The sequence below is a fragment of the Hippocampus guttulatus genome, chromosome 20, assembly GCF_054856545.1.
Source record: "Hippocampus guttulatus isolate MCC_2025c chromosome 20, RoL_Hgut_1.0, whole genome shotgun sequence".
Classification (NCBI taxonomy): Eukaryota; Metazoa; Chordata; class Actinopteri; order Syngnathiformes; family Syngnathidae; genus Hippocampus; species Hippocampus guttulatus.
The window spans coordinates 1,849,031-1,868,621 of NC_141280.1; the positions used below are offsets into that span (position 1 = coordinate 1,849,031).

General features: G+C 44.2%; 1 protein-coding gene across 1 annotated transcript in view; it reads right to left on the bottom strand.

Annotated features, from left to right (window-relative positions):
- The window catches only part of LOC147187460 (uncharacterized), a 28,211-nt gene extending 8,910 nt beyond the window's left edge, over positions 1–19,301 (bottom strand). The window contains 5 exon segments of the mRNA XM_086101051.1: positions 14,972–14,990; positions 14,992–15,080; positions 15,431–15,511; positions 15,854–15,997; positions 16,469–19,301. Of these exon segments, the coding sequence (XP_085957177.1) occupies positions 14,972–14,990; positions 14,992–15,080; positions 15,431–15,511; positions 15,854–15,997; positions 16,469–18,908 (2,773 nt within the window). The 5' untranslated portion in view covers positions 18,909–19,301.
- Between the last annotated feature and the right edge of the window lie 290 nt (positions 19,302–19,591).

Consider the following 19,591-nt stretch of genomic DNA (forward strand, 5'->3'; position numbering starts at 1 on the left):
TGTTGTTGCAAGAGGCAGACTCAGAGATGGACTCGGAGCAAAACGAGAGCTATGGACATGAAAGAGTTCGAGAAGATGTTCTTCGAAATGAGACAAAGTCATTGTTTGAACGAGGAAAATACGATATGAGGATCAAGGCGAAGGAAGGCCAAGCTATACATCAGATCAGTGAAAGAAGAACATGTGCAATAATTCAAGTCAGACTTGCCCAAAAGTAAGGACAGTCTGTCCTCAGAGCATCGTAAAACATTTCGATAGGAAGAGCCGTAAATGCAATTATCCTATTTGGTGCAGGTTTTGAAAGGAGAGCATCTGTCATACGGCTTTAAAAGGATAAAACGACATCAACGGGCTTTGTGAATTAGATGATGCTAAACCTATGGCAAGACTGCATTGCATGAACGAGAGAGAGCTTCCTTCGCTAATGTCATGCAACCCCCGAGTGAATCGTTTTGCATATGAGAACTGCACTGCGTCACGCTGTTAGATCAAAAGAATAGAGATTCGTCCATCCATCTGGAAGTACAATGAAGGGAAGATTGAACGAGTCGATGAAGTGATGGAAAATCATTATTCGGGTCACACAAACCCTGATTAAATGTGGCTATTTATTCGTGGAAACCATTGCTAGGTTTGGAAGTGTTGCAATTTTGAGAAACTGATTACAGTGGAATCAGAGTTGTGTGGTTGGGTGGAACACACACAGACGCGGGTGAAAGGAAAGGTCCTAATAAAAGAGCTTTGCACATGTCCATATTCTGCATGGACTCCAGCGAGTCTGTTTCCGCTTCTTCTTTGTAGACCGCTGAATTTAAAGGGAATTTGAGAGCCGCTTTTCGCTCCCACAACGGCACAGACGCCCATTTCTACTGGCAAGCATCTACGAAAAATACCCAAAGAAAAAAGTCCATCCTCGCACAAATTTTGGCTCCACTTTGGGCAAATATAGTGGTCTCATATCATTGCCCGGCACCATACAGCTGTCAGATGCCAACGCTGCTGCTTTTTTGTGGTGACCGCCCCCCATTTGCCTTTTCCTCCGAGCACGCTCGCATGCTGATTAGCCGCTTGTGGGAGGAAAACGTTCGACTTGTGACAGAAGACCTGACAACAGCTCACTCCCGCATAGAAATCTTTCAAGACCAATAATGTTCCAAGAGTATCCTTCCCGGGATGCGAGGTGGAAATGCTGCCTACTCGTCGAGATGTGCTCTTCATTAACTCTAAAAAGACAAAGTGATAAAAAGGGAGAAAGAAACAGCACCCTGCATCGAGTGAATAATGTATCAGCCCTGAAATATACATGAACTATTTCATTCCGCGCTTGAATTATGTAATGCAGGCCCTGCTGGATGAAGCGTCCCCCATCACAGCAGAGAATCAAGTTTTCTTGCATAATACTCAAAAACAGAAGAAAAACAGAAGTGGCCAAAAATTCATTTCTGCTTCGCCAAATGTGACCGGGGACAGCAAACTACTGTGGCAGATAAAATAAGGAGTCCTCTGTGTGTGTGTTGTTGATGTGCATCTTTTTCAGCACAAGCCCATCCTGTAGGCAAAACGCTCATTAAAATAAACGTGATCGGCATGAGCTTGTCAAGCGCCACTTCACAAAGCGGACACGCAATCCGACGCTGTTGGATTTTCTTTGTCCTCATTTGTAAATTGTGGAGAGCTCAGAAATGTGCACTGTGACACTCGCTCAAAAAAATAAAACCCCACAATGATGAAGATTCCGTGTTAGATTTGGCCTCTTACATCCGAGTCATATGCAAAAAAATTTCATGAATAAACTGCAGCCTATCAGTCGATCAGAAGATCAGGCAATTGTTGTTTGCTCACATTTTTTTTTTAGAATCCTACCAACAATGGATTACATTCATCAGGTCCACTAATGGCATTTTTATTTGACAATGGCCTCAAGCAAAACGCCCCCATTCCATCAAGTGAAAGTCGACAAAACGCAGGGCAGCGTCAGTGGCTGATCTTCTGTATGTTTTCCACTGAGAAAAAAAAAAAGACTGTTTTGAAATGTCTCCACTTGCTCTCAAGGTTAAAAGCAGAAAAATGGCCATGCTGAGGCGCTGCGAGGCTTGAATAAAAATGAGGCAGAAGATGACAGTAAATCAAGGTCTTGAGAAAAGAGGCAGCTGTGAATTGCTGGTGATGAAAAAAAAAAAAAAGCTTTTCAATGATTTTGACCTATGATGCTTCTTCCTACTATCCATACATAAATGGTGGAAACGGGCTTCTGGCTAAGCATGATGGAGGCGAATCCACCTTTTTGCTCCTCACAGCTGATGAAGATGAATATCTGCTGCCATCCAGACAGGTTCCCCATGACTGATTCCTCTGCTTGACTTTCCAAGCATGAAAAACTGCCGGCGATCAAATGTCAGCATCCGTCTATCATACATTTGTCATGCAGTAGAATAACACTGTTGGAGACTAAAAAATAAAATAAAATCTAAATTGATCAAATGCTTAATGACTCTTTGTTGTCAGTACCAGCACTTTCAATCTGGGAAAATAAAAGCAAGGGGAAAAAAAATGGTTGCCGGTCTGTGAACAGCATGTACTTGTCTCAACTGGTGCATGACTCAAAAAAGGTCAGGGACCACTCTTAAACAGTATACACAGTATACATTGTTTGGAGAAAAAAATGTCGATTCATACTTCTTTTGGTTCTCATTTATGACTAGACATCTTTCTCTCACTAACATTGCTCTCTCAATTTTTCTGTCTGCAAATAGAGAAAAATGAATTAGGCAAATTGTTATTCCTGCTCGGATCCCGATGAGCGTTGCCGTTCCCCGAGCTCCTCACATCAGACACACTCGCAAGACTTCAATCAATGGTTCTTTCATTTTTAGAAGCAACCACCCCCGTTATCAAGACAAAGCAGCCGACGCCTGACTACCAGGCGTGTGCAGCCAGGAGCTCACTCTCGCCACCCTCCTCCCCCCTTCCTCTTCGTCTTGCGCCCCCAAGTCAGGGAAAGCCTGCCAGGGAGAATCCCCTTTTCATGAACCGCGGCGCTCTCTCCTCCTCAACTGGGCCGGGATGACAAGCTGACTCCAAAGGAAAAGACGAGAAGTGGAGGAGATTTTTTTTCCCCTTCTCCCCATCTTCCCTCCTCCTCCTCGCTTCTCTGATTCTGCACTCCATGCATCCTCTCTTGCTCAGTCATGGAGTGTCGCCCTCACTCACTGATTGGTATGCAGGGCCAGGCCCGCTCTGTTCTGCAGTGTGGATCTGCCGCTGCGTGTCAGCGAGAGAGGGGAATCGTACTGCAGTGGCGGGTGGGGCTCGCCAACATGCTTGCGCGCCAACATGCTTGCGCGCCTACAGAAGAGAAACCTCCTCTCCCCTGCACCAGGAAAGCCGTTTTGGAATGATCATCCAAGGAGCAATATACTGTAGTATGGCATACAAACCACTCGCACGGTCTAATCTGATTCAATATAAATGCTTCCTTGCTTTAGATTTACAGCCTCAGAGAGTGATTTTATTGATTTTTTTTAACATTCTGCTCTTTTTTTTGTTTGTGGTTGGAGCGAGGTGTAATACTTTGACTCGGGCAGTAGGCGGAGGACACCCTGAACTGGTTGCCAGCCAATCGCAGGGCACACGCGGGCCATTCACGCTGCCGATCACACCTAGGGACAATTTCGAGTGTTCCATGAATCTGCCATGCAGGTTATTGTGACGCGGTAGGAAACCGGATTACCCGGAGAATACCCGGAGAACCACCTCACCAAAATATGTATAGTAAGTATGAATGAGATAATAAAAGGGTTGGTTCCCTCGTGTTGTTTGCTACAGAGCGACGCTGTCATGCAATCTATTTCTACGTACAATTGGCTGCAGGCCATGGCTGATTGTAATCATTGTTACGGGTTATTGTGATTTGCAATAATTGCACGCGCTGCAGATAATTCTGCAACGTCCTCCTCCAAACGGAAAGGTAGGAAAAACAGGGCTTCAGAGTTGAATATTACAGTCCATAATACACTTTAGAGGACTCATAAGCTGTAAATCAAGCAAAACGTGGTGGCTAAGCATCGCGGAAGACACTTAACGTCTCGATTAGCAGGCTGCCGGTATTAAGGTGGAAGATGATAGCCAGGTTTGCTTCATCTTCACCTGCGCATCAGCGGCCCGCTTTCCACTGCACCGGTGCGGAGACCTCAGTGGATTTTCTCTCCCGGCGCTGCTTGAGCCCAATTACACTTGAAGCAATAAATCCTTAGCAATGCAATTTCCCCTCTAGACAAGATCTGGAGGGCTTCGACACTCCTTTTCCACTCCAACATGCCCACAGAGCTTTCCCTTCCTTGTTTGTTTCCTTAATCATGATTGCGCATGATATGTCTCGCTTTATAACCATTAGGGTGTATTATATTTTCTGAAAAAGAAAAATTCTCGAACTCCCGAGTGAAAATTCTTTCAAAACTGAATGAACGTGGACGCCATTCCTCTGCTTCCGAATAGTCAGCCCGTACCGTGAAACGCGCCGAACATAAACATCATTCTAATGCGAATGAGATTCCTCCCGCGGGTCTGAAAATGGCATGTAGCAACTCTCAACCGCGGACTCTTTTGGATGTGGCTTTTAAAATTTAATTAAGTCTCTGTTGCCTATTTTTAACTGGCTCAATGATTCAAAGCCCGCGTTGCCTTTTTTCTCCTCTGCTGGGCTGTCCGCGTGTATCATTGTAGCGTTGGTGCAAATTTGTCTCACGGTGGGCCTGCGCCGGCGTTTGTCTGCATTTGTGTCTATTTTCCTGACATGCCCACCAACACGATGGGCATCCATCCAACATGATGTGCATCCATTAGAAAAGTGAGCGAGTTTCTTTTCATCCCTATCTGTGTCTGTGCACATGCATAAACCGCGCTTGGAGATGAGTCATGAAATGACACTCTATAGGGACGCGAACCTGCTCTCATTTGTGAGATCTGAATGTTTTCATGCTGAGATGTGAAGAACGACTTGAAGGGAAGCAGCCTTTTATTTTGGCCTGCTTTGGAACCAGCGCCGCTGGAGCCTGCTCCTGAAAAGCTCTGTTTCTGAATAATAAAGCCTAACAAGGCTCAGGCGCAATTAAACCATCTCGGTTGGCCCACAATCAAACAAACCACGTTCTCAAAGTGACCTCACTGTCCTTAGTCTGCTCTCCACTCAAGTCAAGACAAGAACAGGGTTGGATTGGAACCACAGAGAACTTCCCAATACCACCATAACAAATGTGATTTCATTCGCTCCGTTGACGACACAGTCTGGGGTTCACTGAAAGGAAACGCTTTGACTTGGAAGTAAAGCAGATTTTTCTATACATACGGTCGCCTTAGTTTTGTTTTAAACAGCAATCGGGTCATTTTTAAAGAGATCACTAGAGTTGAAAATGCAGGGGTCGAAAAAAGAAAGAATAAAAATGTACAATCTTCATGTCATCTGCATCTGTATGCTACAGCAGGATACAAAATAAAATGATGTGATTCTATCTTCGCACGTGACGGTGTCCCTCTTTGTGGCTCTTCTCCGCAGCGACCGGGAACGGTGAGCTGTCACCCGATGGAATCAGACAGAAGAACACGGGTAGAGCTTCGGCTCTCCTGCGGCCGCCCCGACAAACACACCAGAGTCGGCACATTGTGTTTTATGACATTTAGTCATACAGCCGTTGGGACGGTCTTAAAATGAGTCACAGTCTGACTCACTGCTGCTCTTACGGCCTAATCAAAGAGAATGATGACTACCCAGAGGCAGATTTTGCGATCCTCCATAGGACTGTTATGCTCTCATCGGCCACAAAATTAGATACGCTCACATTATCTACGGCAGGGATTGGCCATCCGCGTGTCCCGCGACCACGCTGAATTGATTTTGGTCTCCTATTTTTGTATGACAAAAACCTGGAGTGTGGAGACTTTTTATATGCATCGCACATCTCGCTTCATGGTTATGATGATCCCTCCTGCATCCTCCTCTTTCTCCCGTTCTGTCATCCATCCATCGGCAAAGGCTGCATTTATATAAGACACGCAGTTGCCGCGGCACTCAAAGCCAACTGCAGTAAAGTGGATCTCCATCCCTGCCTCTGTTGTGAGAGAACTCCAAATGGCATCGCCGCTCACTCGGAATTAATGGAGTTCGTTACACACAAGGGGGAGGATTTTCTTCAATAGAGTATCTGCAGTGTGCTCCAAGCCTCTCCAATCCAACGCAAGCATCAAAGTTACTCTGCTGACTGGGGTAAAGAGGATATTTTGCGCCACAACTAAATCCACACCCCATGTAACTGCTTGTGGGGCGAAAAAAAAAAAATTATGATGAATACTCAGAAACATGTGGCGTCATTCGCATTTGTTTGGATTCATGTTAAATCCAGAGCAATGCAGGAGCAATCAAAAAGAGGTTATTTTACAAGGGCAAATTAAATACTGAGTTGAATTGAATTGAAAGGGATGCGGAGACGCAACAGAGTTGCAGCACAACAAAGTGAGACAAGCAATCAGACGAGAAATGTCAGCAAAACAAGATTGAGGATTTACAAAACAAAAGAGCGAGAGAATAACTAAAAACACGGCTGCCTCCGTTCTTGTGGATTATGTCCTTGATTGGTGTAGTTTTAATTTTGTAAACAATCATAATGCTGTTCGAATAACATTCAATTCAGTTTGAAAGCAACTTGTACTCCTGCAGCTTACTGAGAAGTTGTGACCGTCTCCTTGTATGCAGCCCCCGGGTGGCCGAGCTGTCTCAAATCAGCGTTACGTCTCCAAGTTTGCTGCTTTTTGAGTTCCTTCGCATTTTACAAGGAGTTTAAAGACACGTGCCCGCTCAAACAAGTATGAATGAGAGCCGCAGAGGACTGCTGTAATATTGCGCAATCTTCTCCTTTGTTTTCCACTCCCCGGACTAATACATCCAAACTTCAGCGTGCAAATCAAATCAAGCGCCGCGTGTGTTATTGTCCTCATCGTTCATCACAGTGATCTACTTGTTTTTGCAGCTTGATCCACAATGTGCACTTTAAGCGCAAAGCAATGCAGGTGTCGTTGGTGAATAATCTGTTTCCCAATGTGATTGCTTCAACCTTTTAAGGTAATTTATCGCAACAGAACACAGAGGCAGCAGACATCCGTTCCAAATAGCCTGATCTGCATTCCAAGTGATCGCTCACTCCTGACATGACAGAATTATCGCCGATGCACATACTCCCCCCCCAAAAAAAGGTCTGCGTTGCCATGGTGAAAATATGTGTCAAGGGAATGCTGCTGTGCAAGACACAACACAAATGCAAGCCTGGAGGACTAATGAGACATTCTCCATTTATACAAAAAAAAAGAGACACACGCGCACTCACACAGAGTCATAGAGGCAAAATCTTAATCCTCCAGGACAACATGTTCTGGTGAATTTGCAGCTCTATTTCTTCCAGCGCAGCTGGCTCAGGGCCCCACTTCCCGGGCTAACAAGGCCTGCATGAGGCCACTCAGTCCCCCCAGATGAGAGCTGCTGGCTGGGCGACAGAAAACGATAAGAGCAGGCTGTGCCAACATTGTCGAAGACATGCACCGAGAAAATTAATCAACGCTTCATAAATCACACACATTTAGAGCTATGATTAGTATTCTGTTTTTTAAAATTTGTAATCCCGCTAGCCTCAGCTACAGTGGCCTGCTTTCAAGTCATAGCAGAGTTTGGTGAATACAAAAATAGAACCGGTATTGATCTTCCCGCTGGATCTCGTTACACATGTCCTATTTATCCCTGCAAGTATGTTTGTTGGTGCGGCAGTTTGTCATCGCGCTGTCACAAATCGAATCAAGAAGGTGCACGTCAACATAAGAGGAAGCTGGAAATTTTCCACTGGAATAAAAAGGAATAGTTACTACAAGGCTGGACCTTCAGATCAAGGGGAGTGAATAAATGCTCCGTTTTTTTCTGCTCCTACTTTGTAGCACCTTTTCTACCACGACCATCCATCCATTTCCTGTATCGCCACTTCGCTGTCACTGCGCTGCGTGTCCTATACACCATGTGATAGCAGTGGCAGTACATAAGCAGCAAAGCCAGGATAACAAAATTTTGCGCTGCGCGATTGGCTGGCGACTATTCCACTATGTACCACAGACTGGTCGTGTCAAAAGTTTGTGGGCCATCACATGAGGAGAAGTGGCATCGAAAATGGATGGAAGGACAGATGGACCTCTAAAGCAGCTAATTGGGGTCGATAACAGCCGCCCTCTTCAACTCATTACAAGCCAGTGGACCATCCAAACAACGTCGAAGCTGTTCATTTGCGCTAAAAATGCGACTTACTTCTGCTTTAATTCCGTTTGAATGAAGACCGTGAAGAAGCAATTATAGAAATGAATGAGGAGATGGTTATGAACTAATTAAGTGGAGCGCATGATCATGATGTTCCGGGAAAGTAAGGCCGACAAATGCATTGGGAGGCATTCAGAACGGAATGGTGCAGGAAGTGAATGAAAAAGTGGATGAGTAAAACAGTGGGCGACCAATAGGTCACGCCGGTTGAATTCTAATGCCGGCCCGCTGCAAGTCGCCGCCTGCTGAGCCCACTGCGGACGCATCTAGCTGCGACAGCCCACATTCATCTTTGAGAGAGAAAAAAACAAAACGTCATTTTGCTCACGGGAAAAAGAAACGATAATACCTTATTGAACAAACAATAATGCTCAAGTTAAATATTTATTGTCTGCTGTCTGCCTGCCCAGAAAATACAATAAAAGTGTGCCCACGGTGACCGAGTCCTATTTGTTGCTTGTACACGGTTGGACAGCGCTGCGCATATCTGCCTCGCGGTCGGATGGGGTTAAGAGCTCGGCTCAGGTTTTCCTGTGCGGACTGGCTGGCAACCGGTTCAGGGCGCGCCCCACCTACTGCCCATTGACGGCCAGAATAGGCATACTGTGGGAATTAGTGGAAAGATTTGGCAGCTCCAATTGATCTTAAAAATGAAACATGAAATGTTGCCAATAAGCACTTACACGATCCTAACGATACTCACGAGTGTTTTGTTCTGAGGAAGCATTGGTGTGAGTTTTCGTAATGATCATGTCTGACATGCTGCGGCGGAGCCAATTTCCAGTGCAATTACTGATCATTCCAAAAGCTCATCAGAATTTGTCATGTGTGCGGGGAGCTAACAGAAGAGGTTCAGGCTTCACATCGAATGCATGTTTTAGCCATTGATGGAAATGGTACTTAGTGGCTGCTTGGATGATGAATTGATTTTCACACAGATCCCCATCGACTACCATTAGCGCTTTTCTTTTTTTTTAATGATCCCAGGAGATAGTACTGCCGTAATTTACAGATGTGATAAAGAATCAGGGCTTGTTTTGCGAGCTGAGCTCACATTTATTTCTAACACTCCCAGGAACATGCATCAAGGCATCCCAGGCTTTGCTTACTGTGCTTGCGTCAGGAGAAATTATTCCGAGTCGTTTGGACGCAAGAACGCCAATCTGTCTTTCGGGCTGCCACATGGTAATGGCGGGGAGAAATAGAAGGGAGAAATGTACGGCTGACTTGATAGATGTTGAGGGACAAAGATAAAAAGAGTGATGTTTTCTGGACTGTAAATGAGGGGCCTTGTTAAGTCTGCAGCCTCCCACCTACGGCGCAACCGCATTGATTTATTGTGATCAAATGCTGCTCAGTTGCGGCTGCTGCTAAAAGATTTTAAAATGCACCAGTGGGACCTTTAACAGGAATTTTAGGACCTGATTTACTACGATGTCAAATACTGAGAATGGAAACGGGTATGCCACACAGCGACGGCAGAACGAAAACTTAATGGGATGAAATACAACCATAAAATCAAATAAAAACGAACGATCTTCACACGTGGTGACGGTAATTTTCGTGGCACTGCTCAAGTTTAACCCGACCGCTTCGAATCACTTTAACGTCTTGGCTATGATCTGGGGGACAGATTTGTTCAAAACCTTCCGCTCTTTGAACAAAGAAATTGGAAAAGGGTTGAAGACTTAGCTAATAATAATCTTAATCTGGGGACAAAAGAACACGGGGTGTCAAGGTGTGTCGTCAAGCAGAGACTCTTTGTGATGAAGGGCTATCGAAATAAATGTAACTTGACTTTACGGCTGAATGATCAAAGAGCCCTGACATTTGAGACGAACAGAACCAACAACTTCCAAGAAAACGGACACGAACAGCAACGGAAAACGGACTGCCGGTGGCCACCTGGTGGCTCATCGGCAACACCTGCGGCAGTCGGCGCTTATCAAGACCGCGTCTCGCTAAGCATCTCGTTGGACTAATTGGAGTTATCATCATCCTCAGTTGGAGGCAGAGCCCAACGTCTGGTACTAACCTATGTCCTAATTATGTAAATATTGAGATGAAAAGCACTCCTAGGCCATGAATACAAAACAATTCAATGAAACATACACACAAAATAAAAGTACAGCTATAACTGAGCGGTTCCCTCAAAGACCAAGAATGCTAAGACTTATTGGAGAACATGTAACTTAAAAAACAAAAGTCTGCTCAGTTTCCTTCCCTTCTTGTTCTTCCATCTTGTTTATGGTGAAGCGTGCAGCTCACGGCTGCAGGTGCTCTGTAGCAAGCAGAGGTCAACAACTGCCCTTCTCTTTCTTCCCTTACTAAATTATTCATCCAGGCGAGAACTGACAAGCCCATCACTTGAACCAGAAAGGGCACAAATCTGACAATGACATCTCTCCTCAGGTTCTGGCCGGCCCAGAAAAAAGAAAAAAAAGTGGTGCAACTTATGCAGCAGGTTGAACATATTGAGGAGTTCGTTGAATATTGCAGAATCTACCTGCAGACATGCTCCAGCCACTTGCTCTCCGCACAGCTCTTGAGACAGCGCGTCATTATCTGGCGGCAGCATAATTACGTTCAAGTTTCATTTGTGGCTTTGAGCAAGCTCGATGGGTAAATCGTCCACCTACATGTTACAGAAAATCTCATTGTTCTCTGAATATCTCTACCTTTGCTGGAACTGACTACAGCAACAGGTTTTGGATAAATATAAGGTTTCCTCAAAGCAGGAAATAGAAACCAATACGAGTGCTTAGTTTAGTTTTCTTTAGCACAGTTCCTTCCTGTAATTTTCTGATTAAAACAAACAAAGCCCCCCCACCCGACCATTTGGGTCCCCTTAACCCACACTCGGCCGTTTCATACGAGCGATGGTTGTAAAAAGAAAGAGGGAGCAGGATAAACAGGGGCAGGAGGGGAGGCGGTGTGCCCTGTTTCCATGGCAATCGACCCGTAGAAGATAAATGATTTTGATTTTTTTTTTTTCATGGCTGCACATAAACATTCCGCTCCATTGGCTCTTCACGTCCACAACTTTGTCATCCATGAACTTTGCTTCCGTGGCATAATATTTCAAGAAGCTGCTGTTTGCTGGAGTCCACCACCGAGACAATATTAAGATAAGACATTCGTAGAAGCGGCCAGAACAATATTTGTGTGTCATGGTGATTCGACTCACTCAAGATAGATGAGCAAAAACTACATGAGAGCAGCTCGACCTGAGGGATTTTTATGACATTCTCATCATCTCCACTCTGTTGGTTTCTGCTGCGTCTGTCACATAAAGGCAGAAATGCAAGCGCTTGTTAAATTATCCACTCAATTAAAAATCGTTCTTCTTCTTCGCCTCCTGCAAAGTTGTGAACGAGGCAACTGGTTGGAAAGCGAGGGAACAAATTCCCCGGCTTGTCCAATGCAAATCAACACCCTCTATCGTTGCCGTGGGGTTGGCGGAAAGGCGGATGCCGATTACGCATTGGTTGCGGCGAATTGATGACAGCCCCTCATTTTCACATCAGCTCGCTGGCAGGCACTTTGAAAACCATTTTGCTTAATCAACCATGTGAACACATCGCAAGACATGACTTCGTCTTCGGTACTTCATAAATTCGACTGCATCTACGCAGGATTATGTACAATTTTAATGATTTGAACCATAATTGGCCGCTGCTTCAAATGTGATCTTGTAAACGAGCAGTGCTCAATGCGCGGGTGGATTAAAAGGGTGTTGTAGCGCGCAGAGTATATAATCAAGTACCATCATGGCAGGATGAGAGATTTTGGCACGTGTCAATTCAAGCCATAATGGCACCCACCTATTTTGTTTTGCCTGATAGGCTCCGGCCCAGATTCCGGCCCCACGCATTCACTCATCTGAGCATCACCTCACGAAACTCGTCCTCATGCACCTCATCGCTCATCTCGCAGAGGCTCACGATATTATGGGCCTTTAAAAATGATTTACCGTGTGGATTTTTTTTTTAGATACGGTAATAGACCAGCAATCATTTTCTCATGCTGGTGTTGCTGACCATCTGGCAACCATTCGCAGGCCACCTTTTCAGCACCTTTAATAATAATACATTTTATTTATAAGCGCCTTTCAAGACACCCAAGGACACTTTACAATAACAAAAAAAACACAAAACAATACCTTTCCCACCCACCTGTACCTTCTCTACATCATCGGGACACTGCCGATTCAACTAGCGCTATTTTGTTTCTTACTGACCGGCTGGCGTCATATTTTATGCTCCCAACTTACGGGTTGCGTTGGGAGATTTTTTCTGTTTGAACAGTTAATAAAGGTTCCGCTGTGGTATTTTTCTAGTGTTCTGAAGTAGCCCATTTTCTAGGCCACTTTGTTCAGAAATTGCTCATTTAAAAACTCACTTGAGTTCTACATGACTGCGATAAAAATGAAGTGCTCTTTTATGTCCGAGGCTTCCAATCAATGCGCTGCGTATCAAAGCGCTCACATATAGTGTCCTATTTCTATGTTAATTTGAGTTCATGCTCCACCCGGCAACAGCCACGGATATTCCGGGTTGTATTTTTAGTCTCCAAGTGGGTCATATCACTGCGTCTGCGGTCCTGTGATTACTATTGATCTGCACGGGGGCAACAAATACATGACTGGTTGGGTGCACATACGGTACAGTGCTGTCACGCGTGCTTCAGTCCCGCTAGGTTAGCTGTGCAAAGATGCTGCAGTATGACAGCTTGATGCGGCAACTTTGATACTCTGTACACACTGGATGTGCGGAGAACTGCCGGCAATGTAAACACGCCGCGACAACAAAAGGAGCACCGAGCAGAAACACGCATAGCATGTTTTCTCTTCAAAGGAGCGAGCAAATCCATTTCTTGCTCCACAGACATTTTTTTGCTCATTAATTTTCACCTGAAATAGAAGAAACCCGAGTAAGCTAAAAATCCATCCATCTGTCTTCGGGCGAGAGGCGGGATATGCACTGAACTGGTCGCCGGCCAATCGCTGGACACAATGTTAATTTCCTCTCATTTAGATTGCGCAGGTAATGCCGTGTGGTAAGGTGAGAGGATACAGATGACTTTTCTTGGTATTATTAGGGTGTAAGGGTTAAGATGTGCATGCAACAATATCATGTTTGGGTTTGTAGCAAACTAAAATGATCAGATATTCTAGCTAGATTCGTCTTACTGTTTATTGTGCATGTTAAATTGCTCCATGTACAGCACTTTGTATGCAGCGATGGCTGTTTGAAAGTGCTCTATAAATACTGTTGACTTGACTTGACTTGACTATATGGACAAACAGCTCCGATGTATTACGTGTTCGATTGTAGAGCCATTTTTGTTTTGTTTCTGCTTACCGCAGCGTTTTGGGCCCGGTCCAAATTCCCAATCTGCTTCCAAGTGCACTTCCGATATGGAGGCCAAGCACAGATACGCAAAGATATTCATGATGGCAAGCTATCAATCTTGTGAAATGGATTGCATGCAGACAAATGTGAAACCGGAGTTAGATGATAACATGACATACGGTAATACATTGCAGGAATAAGTCGGTAAAACTAATATCTGCATAAATTCTTTTTTTTAAATATGAGTTGTCAACAGAAAACTATAATTGAACCTTAATGGACTGAAATTGATTTTTTAAAAAAACTGACCGAATGAGCCGTTGTTCATGCTCCTGACTGCCATTATTCAATTCAACAAAAGCACACCCCAAAGGCTACATTTACTTTTTTCATGATGTAAAACGGACAGGAGAATGCAGGAGAAAAACCCTCAAATCATCAACCGTTTTATCCAGTCTCATTGAGAAAAGACATCGCAAACAAAGTGACTTGATGTCAAAAGACGACTTCTAATCCAATTTCTAAATGAACAAATGGAAAAAGCAACGAGGGACACAAAGTGAGTTTTGTATTCCGCATCTGTTTCCAGGTACACAAAGAACATTGTCATTATGCTGTTCAAACTAGGAAGTGTAATTTTGTTTAAAAAAAAACGAATGAGACAGAAAGTTTTGAATTAGCTTTCTACTGTTTTCCTGTTGTGACAACTGGCTGGTGCTCCTCTAAGATGCCATTTATGCAAATATCTAATTCCCTGAGACCAAAACTCAACTCCAGCTAAAGAATTCCTCAAGGCTATATTGCAGGACTCTTATAATGGAAAAAAAAATAATAATAAAAAAACCCACACGAGGACAGAGAATATCGCACTTAGCTTGACTGTGTACGCCCACGCACAAGTGCAGCAAATTGCAGATTGTTTAAAAACACCTACGGGAAAAAATTCATCATAGCCAAATGCAGTTGTTGCATCTTTTGGATTTCATGAACTACAAATGAAATGTTTTATTTAAATATGGACTTATTTAATGAATAACATGAATATAGTTTTGAAACTACAACCGTGGTTCAACAGGACTACTAAAGAAGAATAAATATCTGCAACGATATTAAAAACAGGCAGTAGGAGCCGGGATAGTGGATCATAATCTTCGATCAGTGTAAATGCAATTGTGTGAAAAAACAAACTTACCGCAACGCTCACACAATGACACAACATGGAACGGACTGCGGCTGAGAAATGCTCCCTGTGAACATTTTTTGGGTTCATTTGCACGGGTGGAAACGGTGCAGGGATTTGGGCTTGGCTCTCTTGGACAGTCCGAGTCGGATTGGCCGGGTGCACGTCCTCAGGGGCTCCAGTCTCTTGGCCTCCCACGATCGTGCTGCGCAAAAAAAGCATTATGTAGAGGGACGACTCGGCTCTTCAAGGTTTGCATTTGTTGGATGGTGTGTATTGTAAGGGTGCTTGAGGATATTTTCACATTCTTCAAGCCTCTCCTGCCGAATGGAACAAATATTGCGGAGCAAAGCTTTGTACCGTGTATATTCCAGCTTCCCCGTGACCCTGGCAATACACCATACAGGAATTGAACACGTGCACTTATTCCATTTTTCCAAATTGTTTTGCTGAAGCAGTGAGTGAACGGAGCCAACTTTCAAAGGGGAAAGCCATCATTCTGATGGGGAACAATTATCAGCACCTTTGAACGAAAGATTGTGATCACTGACTCACCGTGGCTTTGTTGCTGTGTGAGAGGCAGATCCATGAAGGACGGGGTCCACGCTGTCCTTTTCAGTTCTGCCTGATGAGTCTCTGGAAGCCACGTATTGAAAGTGAGACACAGCCAGGGATGAGTGGCTTATTCCTATTTTATTTGTTATCTCTTCCTCCTCATACAATGCGCCTCCATTCACACCGGCGTTATCGTTTCCCCGCAGGTAATAGAGGAAAGGGAATGAACCTCTGAATGCTGACAAGGGGTTCCGAAATGATTTTTTTCCCACCCTGAATAAACCTTTTAAAAAGATTATCTTTGAAACAAGTGAGACTGAGTTCATTTTGGATTTTTTGGAGCAGGATTAAAAAAAAAAAAAAAAAGTAATGAAAATCAATTTTTGTGTTTCTCTACAAGACAAAAAAAAAGGGAAAATTAACCTTTGTGATTCTCTGTGGCTTGACTTGATGCTTCTTTGGACACGTGGTATGCAATGGGCACTTCCTGTTCACCTCCACGGCGGGTTATACAACAAGCCTCTGGATCTCGAACACATATTTCGATGCTGCGGCCTTCATCCGGACCTAAACAACAAAAAAATACAGTCCATGAAAACACAATTTTACAAAATGGTCTCAAGGTATCTTTTGTAATGGTGACAGTTTTAGATGGTCAAAAAGTTGTCACAATGTAATAAGGACGATCCAAAGTTACTGTTTGTGTATACAGTATACCACGGCATCGAATAAAGATGAACATTTTAACTTCAAATTTCATCCAAAGAACTAAAACTAGGGTCCCAATTAAGACAGATCCTTCCAACTTGCATTTTTAAAATTTTATTTTATTTTTTTATGTGAAGTGAGGTTGATGACGTTTGTGACTTCGGCCAACATACAAAATAACTGAATGAGAAATGTGTGGCCGGTTAATTGGAACTCTAAAAACAGTTCTTATATCAACAATGGTCTTTGAGCAACTGCCTCAAAGGGAATGTTCTTAATAGTCTCGGGCCACAGAGACTGAAAAGCTCAATTGAAATGAGATGTAGTTACCTAAAGTTGAATCTCTGCGGAGAGCCAGTTCTGAACAATTGTGACATTTGCTCTCGGAGACTTCACTGCACAGAATGTCCCCGCACTGCTCAGGAGATGTCCCGTTGTCACATGCAATTTCACGTTTACAGATATCAAAATACACGTTGAGTTCCTTTAAGACCAAGTCAAATTCATTTTTCATCTTGAACTCCAGGCACTGGATCGGGTCGTGGGTTGGCGGCCTCTTGTTCCCGGCATCAGTGGAAAACTCTGAAGCAATCATGTCCTCCCCTGATAAACCTTGAGTACAGTTGGTATCCGTGTTGAAATCTCCATTGGCGAAGTCCTCAACGTGACACTCAACGCGACCGCCTGCCGCTTGGCCTTGGTCCTCCTCCATCCCTTTTGCTTTGAGCATGGGGCGCTCCATTTGTGGGGATTTCATGAGCCGCAGGGCCAAGCTGGCGTGAGGACAGCCGTTCCCTTGGACAGCATCATCATCATCTGTTGACAGTCGGATCTTGTGGAAGTTGTCAAAGCCCGCTGGCACATGGGTGCACATCGCGAAAGCGGAGAATCTGTCCTGCCACTTTTGAGCCATAACGCGATCTGTGTTTTGTGAGAGGAGTCTGTGGCTTAATTCACGAGGCTCCGATTTAATGGCATCGCTGAATGAAGTCAAAAGCTCAACTCTGCGCTCCAGCATCTTCACTGTTTGTTGGCATTGTGTGATGTCATGTAGCGCGGCCTCTCCTGGTGTCAATTGGCTGCCCTCTGTGAAGCCCCCCTCGAGTGTTTGATCGCTTATGTCCACATTGCTTGGGCTATGTTGTTGCAGAGCCAGCTCATCTGATTTTATTTCACCCGTCATTATTTTGATTTCCTTTGGCTTGTCCCGTGTGCCGGCTCCAGGCAGTGAATGTTGAACATGGCGGGCCTTCAGGTCGTCACGGCTGAGGGGCAAACAGCTGGACCGCTCTTCCAAATGATGGCCCCCAATAACACTGCTTTGCTGTCTTCCATCCCCAGCTGCAGGAGGTTTTGTGGTCCTTTGTGGACTAATGCTGGGACTTGATGTCAGGTGACAGCTGCCTTCGTAGCCAGATGTGTTGTGCATTCCAAAGGAGGGAACGGAAAATGACTCACTCAATTTCTCTTTTTTGTCTTCATGCTGTTGTGGTCTGCTCTGGTTAGGAGATGGAACGGTCCCATCCAAAGTGGGCTGGGATGGTCTGGCATCAGATGCGGGATGAAGAGATATTTCCAGCTCACAGTCTATTACTGATGGAGGTAATTCTTCACCTGCGACGCTCTCAGAGTTAAAGCTATTCTCTTCAGCCGCCCTGACAGTTTTGCTCCAGAGTGCAGGCTCCATTACTCTGCGAAGGTCTGCATCATTATCTCCTTCAGCAGCCTCTATGCTGATTCCCGCAGACATGTGAGTCTCTGGCGTGTGATGAACTCTTTCCCTCTGTGTTTCGGCCGCTGTCTCATCGTGCTCTCCATTTGCCCGTCCAAAGTTATCAGTGCTTTCTGTTTCAGCTGAAATGTACATGGCCTGTGGAGCGTGGTAAGAGATAAGTAATACCTCAGTACATTCAACCGGAGAGACGGTGTTGCTTGTTCCATTATCGTTAGCTCGGTCATTTGTTTCCCTGCCGCACACAGCATGACTGTCACACATGTCCACTTTGCTTTTATCCTGTGCCAACATTATGGGAATACCCTTATCAGGTGGAGGGACAAATAATTGAAACTCCTTAATAAGACTGGGAGATTTCTCTCCCTCATCTCGTCTCACCCCCTGTTGGAAGATAGTATCGGTGAAACCCTCCTCCTTTTGATTACTCTCATCAAATGCAACAGATTGGCTACATGTCCTTGGAACAGTGTCATGTCGATTGGAGTGGCAAGAGAAATAAGACTGATCTCTGACTTCCCCATCATTGGACGATTCATTTTCACTAGGTAAGCTACAATCAGGAGGTTTGTCTTCAAGTGATTTATCCAGGAGTCGATGCTGGGGATGCGTGGACATGTCAACAGTGGAGTCTTTCAAAGTGCATGACCCCGATAATGGGCTTGGGCTGATCTTGTCGAGCTGATCATAAATTTTTAGATGAGGAAAGGGACTCTCTTCACCGATGACACAGATTACAGGTGCGTTTGAGATTGTGCCTTCAGCCTGAGGCCCGACAGATACTCGAGTATTTTGAATTTGTGCACAAGGTTTTTTGTCCAGAATATGTCCATTTTGTTCGAAACATGTAAGGTCTGAATTCCGGGGTGAGGCCAAAGGTGGGGCTCCAAGAGTTTGTAATGTCAAAAAATCTGGGAGGTCACACATGCTTGTATTGCTGTTTGTCACCGTATCGTCTCTTTTCGCTCTTTTGGGGGAGAGGTGGAAACATTTAGTCTCTGTTTCAAGGCTTTTGCTTCCATGCACGATGGCATCCATTTTGTCTGTAAGGAAACCTGTTTGAAAAAATTATAATACAGAATATGTGTTGCATACCCAAGACAAAGTCAAGAGACAACAATCTGGCATCCACTGATGGTTAGCAGCAACAATACTGTTGAAGGAACAAATAGTTTAAGTTTTACATTCAAACAATCCTTAGAGTAAAAATGTGTTAGCAACCAAACAGATTTTTCTTTTCACAGGTGTCAACATTTCAAATGCACGGAAGAGGATTAAGGCCAATGAAGAAAAAAAGGTTTGCAAGATTCTCACTTTTATCTCAGAATTCTGACTTTAATCTCAGAATTCTGACCCTAATCCTCTACCGTAATTTTGGAAAGTGTTAACTTTATGTTCAACATTTGTTCAAAATTGTGTTTCTGTTTAGCTCATTGAATCATTTCTCACGTACTACATAGAGTTCGGCGAAATGATATGAAAATGAGCTCATAAGAGAATGCTTCTACTGTATTTAAAAAAAAAAATTATCGCTAGCGAGCCCAAGATACTAGTGTATGCACATTGTTCCATTCAAAATAGTAATACTGTACTTCTTTATTCATTGACATTTACAGTATCCCAAAAATATACATAATTATATCTAATAATCGTAACTCACCCTTAAACCAACCTGACAGTTTTATTAGACGCCCACAAGAAGAAGGCTACTTTAGGACGAG